At 45.8% G+C, this 14,749-nt stretch overlaps 2 protein-coding genes and 1 pseudogene across 6 annotated transcripts in view; 2 read left to right on the top strand and 1 right to left on the bottom strand.

The window, feature by feature from the left end:
• The window catches only part of LOC133512739 (uncharacterized), a 27,332-nt gene extending 21,229 nt beyond the window's left edge, over window positions 1-6,103 (top strand). For both annotated transcript variants that reach the window (XM_061842673.1, XM_061842674.1), the window contains exons 3-8: window positions 579-661; window positions 742-957; window positions 1,068-1,133; window positions 2,676-2,766; window positions 3,692-3,791; window positions 3,865-6,103. In XM_061842673.1, coding sequence (XP_061698657.1) covers window positions 579-661; window positions 742-957; window positions 1,068-1,133; window positions 2,676-2,766; window positions 3,692-3,791; window positions 3,865-3,940 — 632 coding nt within the window. In that variant the 3' untranslated portion in view covers window positions 3,941-6,103. The remainder of the gene's footprint in view (window positions 1-578; window positions 662-741; window positions 958-1,067; window positions 1,134-2,675; window positions 2,767-3,691; window positions 3,792-3,864) is intronic.
• LOC133512732 (olfactory receptor 52E2-like) overlaps window positions 1-14,677 on the bottom strand; it is a 27,200-nt gene extending 12,523 nt beyond the window's left edge. Inside the window, exons 1-2 of one of the 4 annotated variants that reach the window (XM_061842666.1) lie at window positions 14,543-14,677; window positions 9,255-9,418 (exon numbers count right to left, since the gene is read on the bottom strand). In XM_061842666.1, coding sequence (XP_061698650.1) covers window positions 9,255-9,394 — 140 coding nt within the window. In that variant the 5' untranslated portion in view covers window positions 9,395-9,418; window positions 14,543-14,677. Of the gene's footprint in view, window positions 1-9,254; window positions 9,419-13,394; window positions 13,776-14,161; window positions 14,273-14,537 lie in introns of those variants that run through there. The other 3 variants (XM_061842667.1, XM_061842668.1, XM_061842665.1) reach the window with 3 other exon arrangements.
• LOC133512551 (olfactory receptor 10J4-like) lies at window positions 13,830-14,749 on the top strand (annotated as a pseudogene).

Raw genomic sequence — 14,749 nt, 5'->3', positions numbered from 1 at the left:
AACAAAACTTGTTTTCTTGGCAGACATCAAAACACGACTCGCCTAACAGGGGGAACTCTGTGAACTCGTCACTCCGGAAGAGCAACAACAAAAACAGTCCGTGCGGAACCCCGCACCCCAACTCGAGGTCCCGCGGGTGAATTATGTAAACACCGCAATGGTACCGGTTTTAAAACCGGTTAATCGTTTTTTTTTTTTGCTACAGCTGTTCGGTTAAAACCGGTTATGAAAGTAAGCGTTTTTTTGCGATCCCTACCAGATATCTTCAGGGAGGAGGCGGGGTACAGGCCTGAGGCCTGAACTGGTTGCTAGCCAATTGCAGGGCACGTAGAGACAAATAACCCGCCAAGCGTTTCTGCACCTCTGCCTTGTCGGACTGCTACGCCGTGTATGACACAGTTTGTGGAATAAACCACATTGAACATTATGCCTCTCCCTCAAAGTCCTGCATTTGGGTCCGCCCCCGTACCGGAGGTTCTTGACTGGAATAACTCATGAAAGATGTCACAAGTTGCTTTTCTCCATGCCACACAGATGTGTTTGTCTGTCAAAATATGCTTTTACGTGAATCTCCGCAGGCGCGACATCTCAATTGGCACAACTTTTCGATTTGACCGAATGTCCCGTCAACTACTATGCCGAGACTTACACCGCTGCATATGTGAGTACCGTCACACGTATCGTGCGTTCAACCAGAAAAAGCCGCAAAGTATCGATGACTGCTTTTTGTACCGTGAACAGGGATTCGTTGATGAGGAAGTATTTACCTTGGTCTTTGGCAATGTGACTGGCTCTGACTTGATGACGTTCATTTTTGAAAACCTGGTGGAACTCCGTGCTTTTGCGCCAACCTTTATCGTGGCTGATGAAACTTCCGAATTTGTCCGAAATTTGCCAGACCTTGTTGGGACATCGCCGTGCTTTTATGGTATCGGTTTATTGTCTTCTTTGAATACGGTGAGTGTTGTTGTTTTACATAAATATATATACACAGTATTTTTTTTTTTTATATGTCAAGTGCTTCTCCAAAGCCTAACTATGTCGTGTTTTACATTTTGTTGAAAAAGATCCTTTTGCATTTCCGCACATTTGGAGCTCAAGGAGCGTACCTCATCACCTCGGGTGTGCCAGTGGTAAGAATACAACGTTTTAACTTTTCATGTACACAAAGTCAGGAGTAACTCAAAAGTAGCGCCGTTGTCCTATTTCTCAGCACACCTTATCGTCCGGGCCTATCACGGATGCAGCAGTCCAATTTCTACCATTTCTCCACTATTTCTCTTCACCTTCTTCTTTTCCTTTCGGCTTGTCCCGTACGGGGTCGCCACAGCGCGTCATCTTTTTCCATCTAAGCCTATCTCGAGCATCCTCCTCTCTAACTCCCTGACAACATCCATCAACCTTTTCTTTGGTCTTCCTCTCGCTCTCTCTTCCTTGACAGCTCCATCCTCGCCACCCTTCTACCAATATACTCTCTCTCTCTCTCTCTCTCTCTCTCTCTCGTCTCTGAACATGTCCAAACCATCCAAGTCTGCTCTCTCTAACCTTGTCTCCAAAACATCCAACTTTGGCTGTCCCTCTAATGAGCTCGTTTCTAATCCTATCCAACCTGTTCACTCCAAGCGAGAACCGCAGGATCTTCATTTCTGCTACCTCCAGTTCTGCGTCCTGTTGTTCACTATTTCTCTTGACCAATATTTGAAAATGCTTCTTTGTTGTTTGTAACGCACGCCACACTGAAAGTCCTATGGAGTTTGAAGGGGTACAAGGTGGGATCCATGTGGTCCAGGTTTGTGTAGATGAGGGATGTCAGCCCCTCGCAGATAAGAATGTGACAATGAGTCGCAGATCTGAAAAGATAAGACTGGTTAGTGTCATGCTCCTGGCATCCTGCCCAGGCTGGGCGTGGCCAGCCATTTAGTCAGCACACACCTGCACCTTGTTTTGCCTGATTACGCCCGGTACTTACAGGACCCGGTGACGACTAGTCCTCCGCCAGATCGTTGAGGTTCATGCCCCGTTCTAGCACCCCCGTATCTCTGATCGTATTCCTGTGTGTACCGACTTCCGCCTGTTCTCCAACCGACCCCGTGAGCCTGACTCCTTTGACATTTTTGCCTTCCTTGATCGATCTCACGTGTACCGACTCCTGCCTGCCCGCTGATCTGCTCTCTACGCCCGACGTCCTGATTACCGCTGCTATACCTGACTGCCTGCCCGATCCCCGACCTTGAATTAATAAACATTTTTCCCGAATTACCTCTGCGTCTCCCGAGTCCTGCATTTGGGTCCACCCTCCGTTCCGATGGGTCGTGAAAGTCAGCATCGGTTGGAGATGGATTTTACATAGTTCCAAGGAGTACGTGGTGACCAGAATAAATAGTGAGTTTCTGAAGAGAACAGAAAGTAGCATAGGGTACGTTGTCGCGAGCAAGGTACCTGAAAGAAGAAGACGTAAGCCAGTATTTGAGAGGCGGGCGATGGCCTTTTGCCAAGAGGTTATTGCCAGGCTGGAACTTGGAGGATTTTAGAAGGAGAGGTCAGAAGCAAATCTTCTCAAGAAGAACTTATAAAATTCATGTAAAGAGCCGTGGTAGATGTGACGGGAGATGTAGAAAATTGATGAATGAGTTTTAGGGCTGGTGTTTCATAACCTCCTATCATGTTCTATGTAGACCGTCACTACAATCGTGAGAGGACAGCTTGTGAGCACTACAGAGTTAACTAGTGACACATATGCCTACCTGAGTGGCTGCAGATACAAAGGTAAGCGCAGATCTTGATCTCGAAACAGACCTCCTGTACACATGCCTAACAAACACTGATCAAGAATTTCATGGGATCTCCCAAACTTGCCTCCTAAAACCTCATTGGCTATTTGAATTGGCAGTAACGAATGAGGGACAAATCACAATCCTATCATTATTTCTTGTACTATACTGAATGAATCCATCCATACGTCCATCCACCCATTTTCTTTGCCGCTCATCCTCACGAGGGTTGCGGGGAGTGCTGGAGCCTATCCCAGCTGTCAACGGGCAGGAGGCGGGGTACACCCTGAACTGGTTGCCAGCCGACCGCAGGGCAGATGGAGACAAACAGCCGCGCTCGCAATCACACCTAGGGGCAATTTAGAGTGTTAAATTAATGTTGCATGTTTTTGGGGATGTGGGAGAGAAACCGGAGTGCCCGGAGAAAACCCGCACGGGCACGGGGAGAACGTGCAAACCCCACACAGGCGAGTCCGGGATTGAACCTGGGACCTCAGAACTGTGAGGCCGACGCTTTACCAGCTGATCCACCGTGCCGCCCACTGAATGAATCGTCCAAAAAATGTAAAATTCAACTTGGTTATTTGAAAACTATCTACTGAAGAGGAACGAGACGATTTGACCGGTTTAAAAAGGCTTACTTTAACCAGGATCCCTTGCTGGACCTCGGGTACAGAATCCCTTTGCACTCATTGACGCCATTCATGATTGTGGACTGTGCCAAACATTTGCCTTCCAGCTAGCCTGCTGGCTACCTCGCCACTCTTGACATCTTCCACACTGCTGTGTTGGATAAACTTTCTCCCATGATTTAATCTACTGCATAGCAACAAAATAGGTCTTGCGATGCCCATTCAATCATTCCTTGTTGGATAATGCATCCATCCAGGTTTCACTTGGTTCTTTTCTGTCGTTTCCAGGTCAGTTCTACCCGCCCGGCACGGCGCAATGCGCCTCAGAAACTGTCTTTGTGACTTGCAATGCGACAGTTTTCCTGACCGTTTCTGAAGAGGACCCGCGGTAAGCCCGTTCGGTAACATTTATAATGGGGCCGATCCCACAGTCCGTTGAGCCACAATTACAACTCTGACAGGTGCCCGAGGAAATCCGTGTGCACCATCACTGTGACGTGGAGCCCTATTGACAACCCATCAATTGATGACGAATGAGTGTGTCCTCTGATCTTCTTTGGCCATCTTGATTGGTGTACTGCATGATGGTGTCGCATGTAATACAAAATTGTACTACTATAAGTACTGTTAATGGGCTGTACTTTGAAGTTATGCTTCAGTGTTATCATTTTTTTTTTTTAAATCTTACTCTCACTCTATTAAAATGAACTTCAATGGACTCGTCACACTGAACTGTACCATGTTGACTTTCTGAAAGTTTTGAGACAGGGCTTGTCACACGAAAAGTATTGTCAAAACAAAACCCCAACTTGGGCTGCAACAAAAATTGTGCAAAAAACACACAATTCATTTTTTGTCTCACTGTCTGAAATCGTTATACAGTAAACCTCTTCTTATTTTTCTATTATTTTGTCAATGTCACGATAATGAGAGCGAGAATTTCTGACAGGATTTTAGAGTGAAAGAAGTCCTGCACCGACATGGGATGGAAGACCACTCACCAAGAATGAATCCACGACTCCCAAAGAAACATTAAAAAAAAAAAAAAAAAACATGTTACAATTTGCAAAAAGACACAAAGACCCCAAACCTAACCATGTCCAGTGGTCTGATGAAACTAAAATGGAGCTATGTGGCCACAATGACCAAAGTTACATCTCGAGGGAAAAGGGGGACATTTGTAGACCCGAGAACACCACACCAACTGTGAAACACGGAGGTCGCAGCAGAATATTGTGGGGCTGTTCACCTGCAGCAGGAACTGGTGCTCTTCACAGAAAAGACGCCATCATGAAAAAAGAACTTGTCTAGGGGTGGCCATCACAAAACCCAGATCTGAATCCCATAAAAAAAAAAAATCTGAAGATAGCTCCACGCTCCTACAACCCTTGTGAGGATAAGTGGCTGAGAAAACGGATGGACTTCAGGGTGTACCCCACCTCCTGCCCGGTGAGAGCTGGGATAGGCTTCAGCACTCCCCGCGAGCCTTGTGAGGATAAGCGGCTGAGAAAATGGATGGACAGATAGTCTTCTCCTCATGCGGGTCGCGAGTGTGTTGGAGCCTATCCCAGCTATCTTTGGCCAAGAGGTGGGGTACACCCTGAAGATGTCACCATCCCAATAACAGGGCACATTGAAACTCATCTTTGAACCTACGGGCAATTGAGAGTCTTCAGTTCACCAACCATGGATGTTTTGGGACTCTGGGAGGAAACCAGAGTGCCTGGAGAAAACCCACGCAGGCACAGGGAGAACATGCAAACGCCACAAAAGCGGGGCCGGGATTTGAAACCGAGTCCTCGGAACTCTGAGACAGCTCCGGGAAGGAGTCTTCCATTCTACTGTCTCCTCAGAAAACATGTGAACTATACATTGAAATCATCCACGCACTCGTGAGCTTCAGAGTTTTTTTTTCTGCCGAGAGTCCCGAAATCGGGTCATTCAAAGTTCTTGAGCTGATGGATGTCACTTGCGAAGCGCTTGCTCGACCTCTCTCAACTCCCAAGCCAGCACTGTCAACATAATAAACACTCGTGCTCTATTTAAGCGGGTCCCTCCCCCACACAGGAAGCCTTCTTCTTTTTCTTTCGGCTTGTCCCGTTCGGGGTCGCCACAGCGCGTCATCTTTTTCCATCTAAGCCTATCTCGTGCATCCTCCTCTCGAACCCCAACTGCCCTCATGTCCTCCCTCACCACATCCGTCAACCTTTTCTTTGGTCTTCCTCTCGCGCTCTCTTCCTTGACAGCTCCATCCTGACCATCCTTCTACCAATTTACTCACTCTCTGGCCTCTGGACATGTCCAAACCATCAAAGTCTGCTCTCTCGATCGAACCCTGTCTCCAAAACCTCCAACTTTGGCTGTCCCTCCCTCTAATGAGCTCATTTCTGAACCTATCCAACCTGGAGAACCTCAACATCTTCATTTCTGCCACCTCCAGTTCTGCTTCCTGTTGTCTCTTCAGTGCCACCGTCTCTAGTCCGTACATCATGGCCGACCTCACCGCTGTTTTATAAACTAGATGAGCGTCCCCCCACACTGGAAGTAAAGTTGAAAATTACTTGTGCTGTGAATTGGAACTACACAAATAAAATTGACTTGAAAATACTGCGTTAAGGACACTTTGCCAGTGTTGTCCAGCGAATCAACTTGTTTGTCGGCTGCAGTCTCCCATGAGAACGTCACCGTGACCACCAGCTCATCATTAGCAGCCCCCCCCCCCCCCCCGGGAAAGACCTTGTTATGACATTATGCTTACATCATTTCTTTCCCGTCTAATTAAACAGTGTAGCAACAAACAACGTTGCTCCGAATCTGTCCCAGTCTCTACCCGCAGATGACCTTCCTTTTGACCGTAAAGCTGGTGGTCGACCTCCAGACAAGAACATCGGCCTGGGCAATTGGAAGGAAATATCATAAATCGGATTTCCCATTTCAATCATGTTGTCACTTTTCGTTATATTGAAAATTAAAGGACTCTGACGTTATTCCAAACAGGTTTTGCTGTTTTGTTATTTGTCTTTTGGTACTTCCTTTATTCGGTCCTGATCACAAGCCAGATTTCCCAAAGGGTAGTGGTTTTCAAACTTCTGTCTGCGAGTTTTAACTCGAGAGTCTGCAAAATAATTTCAGATAAATTAGCTCACATTGTTTCAATGAGAACTGACTAACCAGCGTCGCTATGGCCAATTTTTGTCGCCGACCACGTTGTAATTACGTTTATTCCCTCCAGAGGGTCGTTATGACTGAAACCTCAAAAGTCTCACGTATCTAATCTATATCATGTTTCCACATGAAATGTATGAACTCGTTTTGAAATCAAGGGTATGCAGTATTTTTTTTTCCCCACGATTGTCTTCGTTGGTTAACACAAAAATGCTCGGAATATCTCATTGTTGTCATTTATGATGTGACGATTTGACATTTTCAGAAGGTGTTTAACCTGAACCATCGACGTTGACATACATCATTTGTCTTCATGGGCCACCTCAAATCTTGTGGTAGGCCAGATCTGGCCCCCGGGCCTGGAGTTTGACACCTGAGGATTAAACCAACATATTTCCATACTGATGCAGCAAACTGACCTCAAATAAAAGCTGGAGTGCTGTAAAACGACTGAATCCCAATGTTCATGCTGTGAGCCAGCGGTGCTCGACAATTTTTTATGGCACCGATGTGCCGGTCAAGGGTGAGGACGAACAGAAATACTGCACAAAATGGGGTAGGTGAAGTTTGCAGAGGTACTTTAAATCACTGGAGGACCACAGTCCATTACCTGAAAACTGAAAGGGCAGCTACGGTTCAGTCCGACTTTGGTAGACTTGCTCCAGGACTAGGAAGCACTCAAACACTGCCCCGAGTGCCAGGCCTCTTGCAAAGGATTATCGTTGAGAAATTGAAAATACCCGGTTCGTGGTAGAGGATCATAGGTTGCTGATCAAAAAGACAAGTTGACCACGCCAGTAACTGAAATGATTTTAGTCTGTAAGGTGGCTGGACTCACCCTGAGAAAAAATTCAGGGATCCGAAAACAGTTCTGAGTTGAGTTGAGGCCCCTTCCACCCTGCTTAGACTGTATCCTGCTCAACCTGGACGATCAGAAGAAACTGGATTACGGATGGATGGATGAATGAATGCAAAACCCGAAAGGTGCGAGTACACCTTCAGCCGACTGCAAGATTGGAGGACCCACTCCAGAACCAGGAGAAATTCAAATACTGTGCCAAGCACTTGGCCTCTGGTAGAGGAGCACTTGTTCTGACATTGAGCACTTCGGGTGACAGGAAGGTAACCAAAATAATGATCAGTCAAGACAGACTGAATGACGTGCGGATTAGCATGTGCTCAGCGAACATCAATGTGCTAACCTGACGCAGTGCAAGGCTACTTCTTTGCATCGAGGTGATCAGGTTATCGGTGTGTTGGTCCGGACATTCGTGCAGATCCACAGCATCCCAAAATATGTTCAGTGGGTTGCAAAAAAAACACTTGTTCTGATAGACAATACCCGATACCCGTTTCAAGTTTTCACAAGTTGGTTTTTTTTGTTTTTTTTTTTAACCACAAAGTTACATGCACTTTTCTGTGACGTACAGGGCGAGCACGTGGCTCAGAAGAGCTATCAAACGCAGATTTTTACACCTCCTCATATGTAAATGGTTCAGACCAATGCACAAATTGAATGGAGATTTTTCATACCTTGGCAGTCGCTGTTGTTCCGACCACACGGACTGCCCAGGAAACTGCAGTCTTCGGACGAAATGAACCCAGGTGTTCTGATTCACTATTCAAGACCATGAAACACAACTGAAATAAGTCTGGCTGATGTCCTGGTCTTACTGTGCAACCTGATCGTCGAAGTCCGGCAGCAAGGAGAGGACAACGACGAAGGGACCTGAGGACCAACTGGGGTCAAATCATATCACGACTCATCACGGGAGGACATCGTGTCCACCGAATGTTCGACCCTGCTGTCGGTGACGGACAGGTTCACGCCGTGAACAACAAAAAGTCCAAATAGACTTTGGGGACTTTGTTGACATGACAGCGGCTCGTAATGAGATCCGCGGAGGCTGAGCGGTCGCCATAAAAGACTCGACGCTCCTCCGACTCTTGACCGGCGGCGAGCGTCGCGCACACGATGAACGGAACGCACGCCCTCATCGTTCTCGGTGGCTACGTAGACGTGGACAAGTACAGATATGTATACTTTGTGTTCTTGTTGATACTCTACGTTCTCATCCTCTGCTCTAACTGCACCATTATCTGTGTCGTCTGGATCCACTGGAACCTTCACGAGCCCATGTATGTTTTCATTGCAGCTTTATCCGTCAACTCGCTTTTGTTAAGCACCGCCATCTACCCCAAACTCTTCGTGGACGTCTTGTCTGAAAGGCAAACTGTTTCTCACACCGCTTGCATGTCGCAGTTGTTTTTTTTCTCCAGTTTTGCGACATCAGACTTCTTACTGTTGTCAGCCATGGCTTACGACAGGTACGTGTCCATCTGCAAGCCTCTGCAGTATGCGACGACCATGGGCCCCTCCACTGTCACCGTCTTCTTGGTTTTGGCCTGGTGTCTACCTGCCTGCCAGATAGCGGTGGCAACAGTTCTCAATGCAAAGCAGAAAATGTGCAAGTTTGTCTTAAAAGGGATTTTCTGCAACATCTCTGTGAACAGGCTTCACTGCGCTAGATCTAAAACGCTGGTCATTTATAGCGTGTTGATCTTTATAAACATCGGGGTCATCCCTGTGCTGTTCATCCTCTACACTTACACCAAAATATTTCTCGTCGTGTTTCGCCGTTGCAGCAGAGTTCGGGAAAAGGCGGCCGAGACCTGCGTACCTCACCTGATGGTTTTAATCAGCTTCTCTTCCTTGGCTGTCTTCGACGTGGTCGTGGAGCAGATGCAGTCGGAACTTCCGAAGAGCGTTCGTCTGATCATGATGTTGCAGGTGGTGGTGTACAATCCTCTGTTAAATCCAATCATATACGGCGTGAAGATGACGGAAATCTGGAAACACATCAAGAAGTTGTTCACTCACCAGAGCAAATGAATCAATGTCAACATTCAACAGCTTGAATTTATTTCATCGGTTCAAATATTTTGGGATAAATAATAGCTGCGTGATGTTGTTGATGTTTTTATGAGAATGTGCTCAGTCTACAACTGATTGTACGATATAACATTCATGATAAAGAAAAGGCTCAGATTCAAGAAGAGTCGGTCCTGTTTTATTATACTGTCCGATTTAATTTGCTTCACTGGAAGGACCCAAAAAAAAAATGTATTCGTCACATGCTCCAAGGATGCAGAGATTGACGGGAGAGGGTGATACAGCCTAAAAATGTAAAGATTTTTATTTGCCAAAAATCTGATTTCACATTTCATTTTATTTTATTTTTAAAAAGACCAATTGCTCGTAGAAAAAAAAAAAAAGGCAAATGGCGTTTTTTCTTTGTTTGTTTTCCACTTCTGGGATTTCTGAAGCAGCTTTGAAAGTGTTTTTTCGCCCCAACATTAAAATGCGTCATCTTCTCCGGGACTCATTGTCATGCTTTTATTTCCAGAAACGCACGTCGTTATGAATATTGTAAAAAATACAAATGTCACTGAAGAAAAAAAAAAAATCCAGACCCAGTTAAAGCCATCACTAAAGAAATTCAACAAGTCCGCCAAATTTAGATGAGTAAAATGATCGTCAAGTGAATGAATCAAAGCTCAAAAAAATTGTAGTCAAATCGATTTGAATTGCTATTTTAAACCATCCAACAAATCTGGTCATAAAGAGCACTGCTGAAGCAATTCAGTCCGAAACTATTTGCACGTTTTCAACCGTTTATATATTTCAGCATAATTCATGTACAGTATTTGGAATAAAATCACAAACATGACATTGTCTGAAATCGTAGGTCACGTCCATATTTTGAGAATGTAAGGAATATAACGTCAATAAAAACATGATGAAGTAATGAACGAGTTAATGAAACTGTAAATCACAGCCGTCCAACTCAAGGCCCGGGGGCCAGATCCGGCCCTCCACATGATTTGTTGTGGCCCACAAAGGCAAATCTAGTGTGTCAACTTCCATGATTCTTGTGAAAATCTGTACCAAAATTTCAAATGGTCTCGTATCGTCAACGAAAATGTTGAGGTAGGACGAGTATTTTTTTTTTTTTTTGAACCAAGCATGAAAAACGGTTGAAAACCCAATTACCTTCCAAAACTCGTTCATAAATTCTGTGTGTAAATATGATGAGGTGAAAAAATAGTTTTATGCTTTCGCACTCATAATGGCCCTCTGAGGAAAAATGTAACGAGAATTTGGCCCGTGACAGAAATGAATTTGATACTTCTTCTTCTTCTTTTCCTTTCGGCTTGTCCCGTTAGGGGTCGCCACAGCGCGTCATCTTTTGCCATCTAAGCCTATCTCGTGCATCCTCCTCTCGAACCCCAACTGCCCTCATGTCCTCCCTCACCACATCCGTCAACTTTTTCTTTGGTCTTCCTCTCGCGCTCTCTTCCTTGACAGCTCCATCCTGACCATCCTTCTACCAATTTACTCACTCTCTGGCCTCTGGACATGTCCAAACCATCAAAGTCTGCTCTCTCGATCGAACCCTGTCTCCAAAACCTCCAACTTTGGCTGTCCCTCCCTCTAATGAGCTCATTTCTAACCTATCCAACCTGGTCACTGGAGAACCTCAACATCTTCATTTCTGCCACCTCCAGTTCTGCTTCCTGTTGTCTCTTCAGTGCCACCGTCTCTAGTCCGTACATCATGGCCGACCTCACCGCTGTTTTATAAACTAGATGAGCGTCCCCCCACACTGGAAGTAAAGTTGAAAATTACTTGTGCTGTGAATTGGAACTACACAAATAAAATTGACTTGAAAATACTGCGTTAAGGACACTTTGCCAGTGTTGTCCAGCGAATCAACTTGTTTGTCGGCTGCAGTCTCCCATGAGAACGTCACCGTGACCACCAGCTCATCATTAGCAGCCCCCCCCCCCCCCGGAAAGACCTTGTTATGACATTATGCTTACATCATTTCTTTCCCGTCTAATTAAACAGTGTAGCAACAAACAACGTTGCTCCGAATCTGTCCCAGTCTCTACCCGCAGATGACCTTCCTTTTGACCGTAAAGCTGGTGGTCGACCTCCAGACAAGAACATCGGCCTGGGCAATTGGAAGGAAATATCATAAATCGGATTTCCCATTTCAATCATGTTGTCACTTTTCGTTATATTGAAAATTAAAGGACTCTGACGTTATTCCAAACAGGTTTTGCTGTTTTGTTATTTGTCTTTTGGTACTTCCTTTATTCGGTCCTGATCACAAGCCAGATTTCCCAAAGGGTAGTGGTTTTCAAACTTCTGTCTGCGAGTTTTAACTCGAGAGTCTGCAAAATAATTTCAGATAAATTAGCTCACATTGTTTCAATGAGAACTGACTAACCAGCGTCGCTATGGCCAATTTTTGTCGCCGACCACGTTGTAATTACGTTTATTCCCTCCAGAGGGTCGTTATGACTGAAACCTCAAAAGTCTCACGTATCTAATCTATATCATGTTTCCACATGAAATGTATGAACTCGTTTTGAAATCAAGGGTATGCAGTATTTTTTTTTCCCCACGATTGTCTTCGTTGGTTAACACAAAAATGCTCGGAATATCTCATTGTTGTCATTTATGATGTGACGATTTGACATTTTCAGAAGGTGTTTAACCTGAACCATCGACGTTGACATACATCATTTGTCTTCATGGGCCACCTCAAATCTTGTGGTAGGCCAGATCTGGCCCCCGGGCCTGGAGTTTGACACCTGAGGATTAAACCAACATATTTCCATACTGATGCAGCAAACTGACCTCAAATAAAAGCTGGAGTGCTGTAAAACGACTGAATCCCAATGTTCATGCTGTGAGCCAGCGGTGCTCGACAATTTTTTATGGCACCGATGTGCCGGTCAAGGGTGAGGACGAACAGAAATACTGCACAAAATGGGGTAGGTGAAGTTTGCAGAGGTACTTTAAATCACTGGAGGACCACAGTCCATTACCTGAAAACTGAAAGGGCAGCTACGGTTCAGTCCGACTTTGGTAGACTTGCTCCAGGACTAGGAAGCACTCAAACACTGCCCCGAGTGCCAGGCCTCTTGCAAAGGATTATCGTTGAGAAATTGAAAATACCCGGTTCGTGGTAGAGGATCATAGGTTGCTGATCAAAAAGACAAGTTGACCACGCCAGTAACTGAAATGATTTTAGTCTGTAAGGTGGCTGGACTCACCCTGAGAAAAAATTCAGGGATCCGAAAACAGTTCTGAGTTGAGTTGAGGCCCCTTCCACCCTGCTTAGACTGTATCCTGCTCAACCTGGACGATCAGAAGAAACTGGATTACGGATGGATGGATGAATGAATGCAAAACCCGAAAGGTGCGAGTACACCTTCAGCCGACTGCAAGATTGGAGGACCCACTCCAGAACCAGGAGAAATTCAAATACTGTGCCAAGCACTTGGCCTCTGGTAGAGGAGCACTTGTTCTGACATTGAGCACTTCGGGTGACAGGAAGGTAACCAAAATAATGATCAGTCAAGACAGACTGAATGACGTGCGGATTAGCATGTGCTCAGCGAACATCAATGTGCTAACCTGACGCAGTGCAAGGCTACTTCTTTGCATCGAGGTGATCAGGTTATCGGTGTGTTGGTCCGGACATTCGTGCAGATCCACAGCATCCCAAAATATGTTCAGTGGGTTGCAAAAAAAACACTTGTTCTGATAGACAATACCCGATACCCGTTTCAAGTTTTCACAAGTTGGTTTTTTTTGTTTTTTTTTTTTTAACCACAAAGTTACATGCACTTTTCTGTGACGTACAGGGCGAGCACGTGGCTCAGAAGAGCTATCAAACGCAGATTTTTACACCTCCTCATATGTAAATGGTTCAGACCAATGCACAAATTGAATGGAGATTTTTCGTACCTTGGCAGTCGCTGTTGTTCCGACCACACGGACTGCCCAGGAAACTGCAGTCTTCGGACGAAATGAACCCAGGTGTTCTGATTCACTATTCAAGACCATGAAACACAACTGAAATAAGTCTGGCTGATGTCCTGGTCTTACTGTGCAACCTGATCGTCGAAGTCCGGCAGCAAGGAGAGGACAACGACGAAGGGACCTGAGGACCAACTGGGGTCAAATCATATCACGACTCATCACGGGAGGACATCGTGTCCACCGAATGTTCGACCCTGCTGTCGGTGACGGACAGGTTCACGCCGTGAACAACAAAAAGTCCAAATAGACTTTGGGGACTTTGTTGACATGACAGCGGCTCGTAATGAGATCCGCGGAGGCTGAGCGGTCGCCATAAAAGACTCGACGCTCCTCCGACTCTTGACCGACGGCGTCGTCGCGCACACGATGAACGGAACGCACGCCCTCATCGTTCTCGGTGGCTACGTAGACGTGGACAAGTACAGATATGTATACTTTGTGTTCTTGTTGATACTCTACGTTCTCATCCTCTGCTCTAACTGCACCATTATCTGTGTCGTCTGGATCCACTGGAACCTTCACGAGCCCATGTATGTTTTCATTGCAGCTTTATCCGTCAACTCGCTTTTGTTAAGCACCGCCATCTACCCCAAACTCTTCGTGGACGTCTTGTCTGAAAGGCAAACTGTTTCTCACACCGCTTGCATGTCGCAGTTGTTTTTTTTCTACATTTGCGACATCAGACTTCTTACTGTTGTCAGCCATGGCTTACGACAGGTACGTGTCCATCTGCAAGCCTCTGCAGTATGCGACGACCATGGGCCCCTCCACTGTCACCGTCTTCTTGGTTTTGGCCTGGTGTCTACCGCCTGCCAGATAGCGGTGGCAACAGTTCTCAATGCAAAGCAGAAAATGTGCAAGTTGTCTTAAAAGGGATTTTCTGCAACATCTCTGTGAACAGGCTTCACTGCGCTAGATCTAAAACGCTGGTCATTTATAGCGTGTTGATCTTTATAAACATCGGGGTCATCCCTGTGCTGTTCATCCTCTACACTTACACCAAAATATTTCTCGTCGTGTTTCGCCGTTGCAGCAGAGTTCGGGAAAAGGCGGCCGAGACCTGCGTACCTCACCTGATGGTTTTAATCAGCTTCTCTTCCTTGGCTGTCTTCGACGTGGTCGTGGAGCAGATGCAGTCGGAACTTCCGAAGAGCGTTCGTCTGATCATGATGTTGCAGGTGGTGGTGTACAATCCTCTGTTAAATCCAATCATATACGGCGTGAAGATGACGGAAATCTGGAAACACATCAAGAAGTTGTTCACTCACCAGAGCAAATGA

The sequence above is a fragment of the Syngnathoides biaculeatus genome, chromosome 14 (genome assembly GCF_019802595.1).
Source record: "Syngnathoides biaculeatus isolate LvHL_M chromosome 14, ASM1980259v1, whole genome shotgun sequence".
In the NCBI taxonomy this organism is placed as follows: Eukaryota; Metazoa; Chordata; class Actinopteri; order Syngnathiformes; family Syngnathidae; genus Syngnathoides; species Syngnathoides biaculeatus.
Note: the sequence above shows the minus strand (reverse complement) of the source record. Positions and strands in the feature narration are given on the sequence as shown.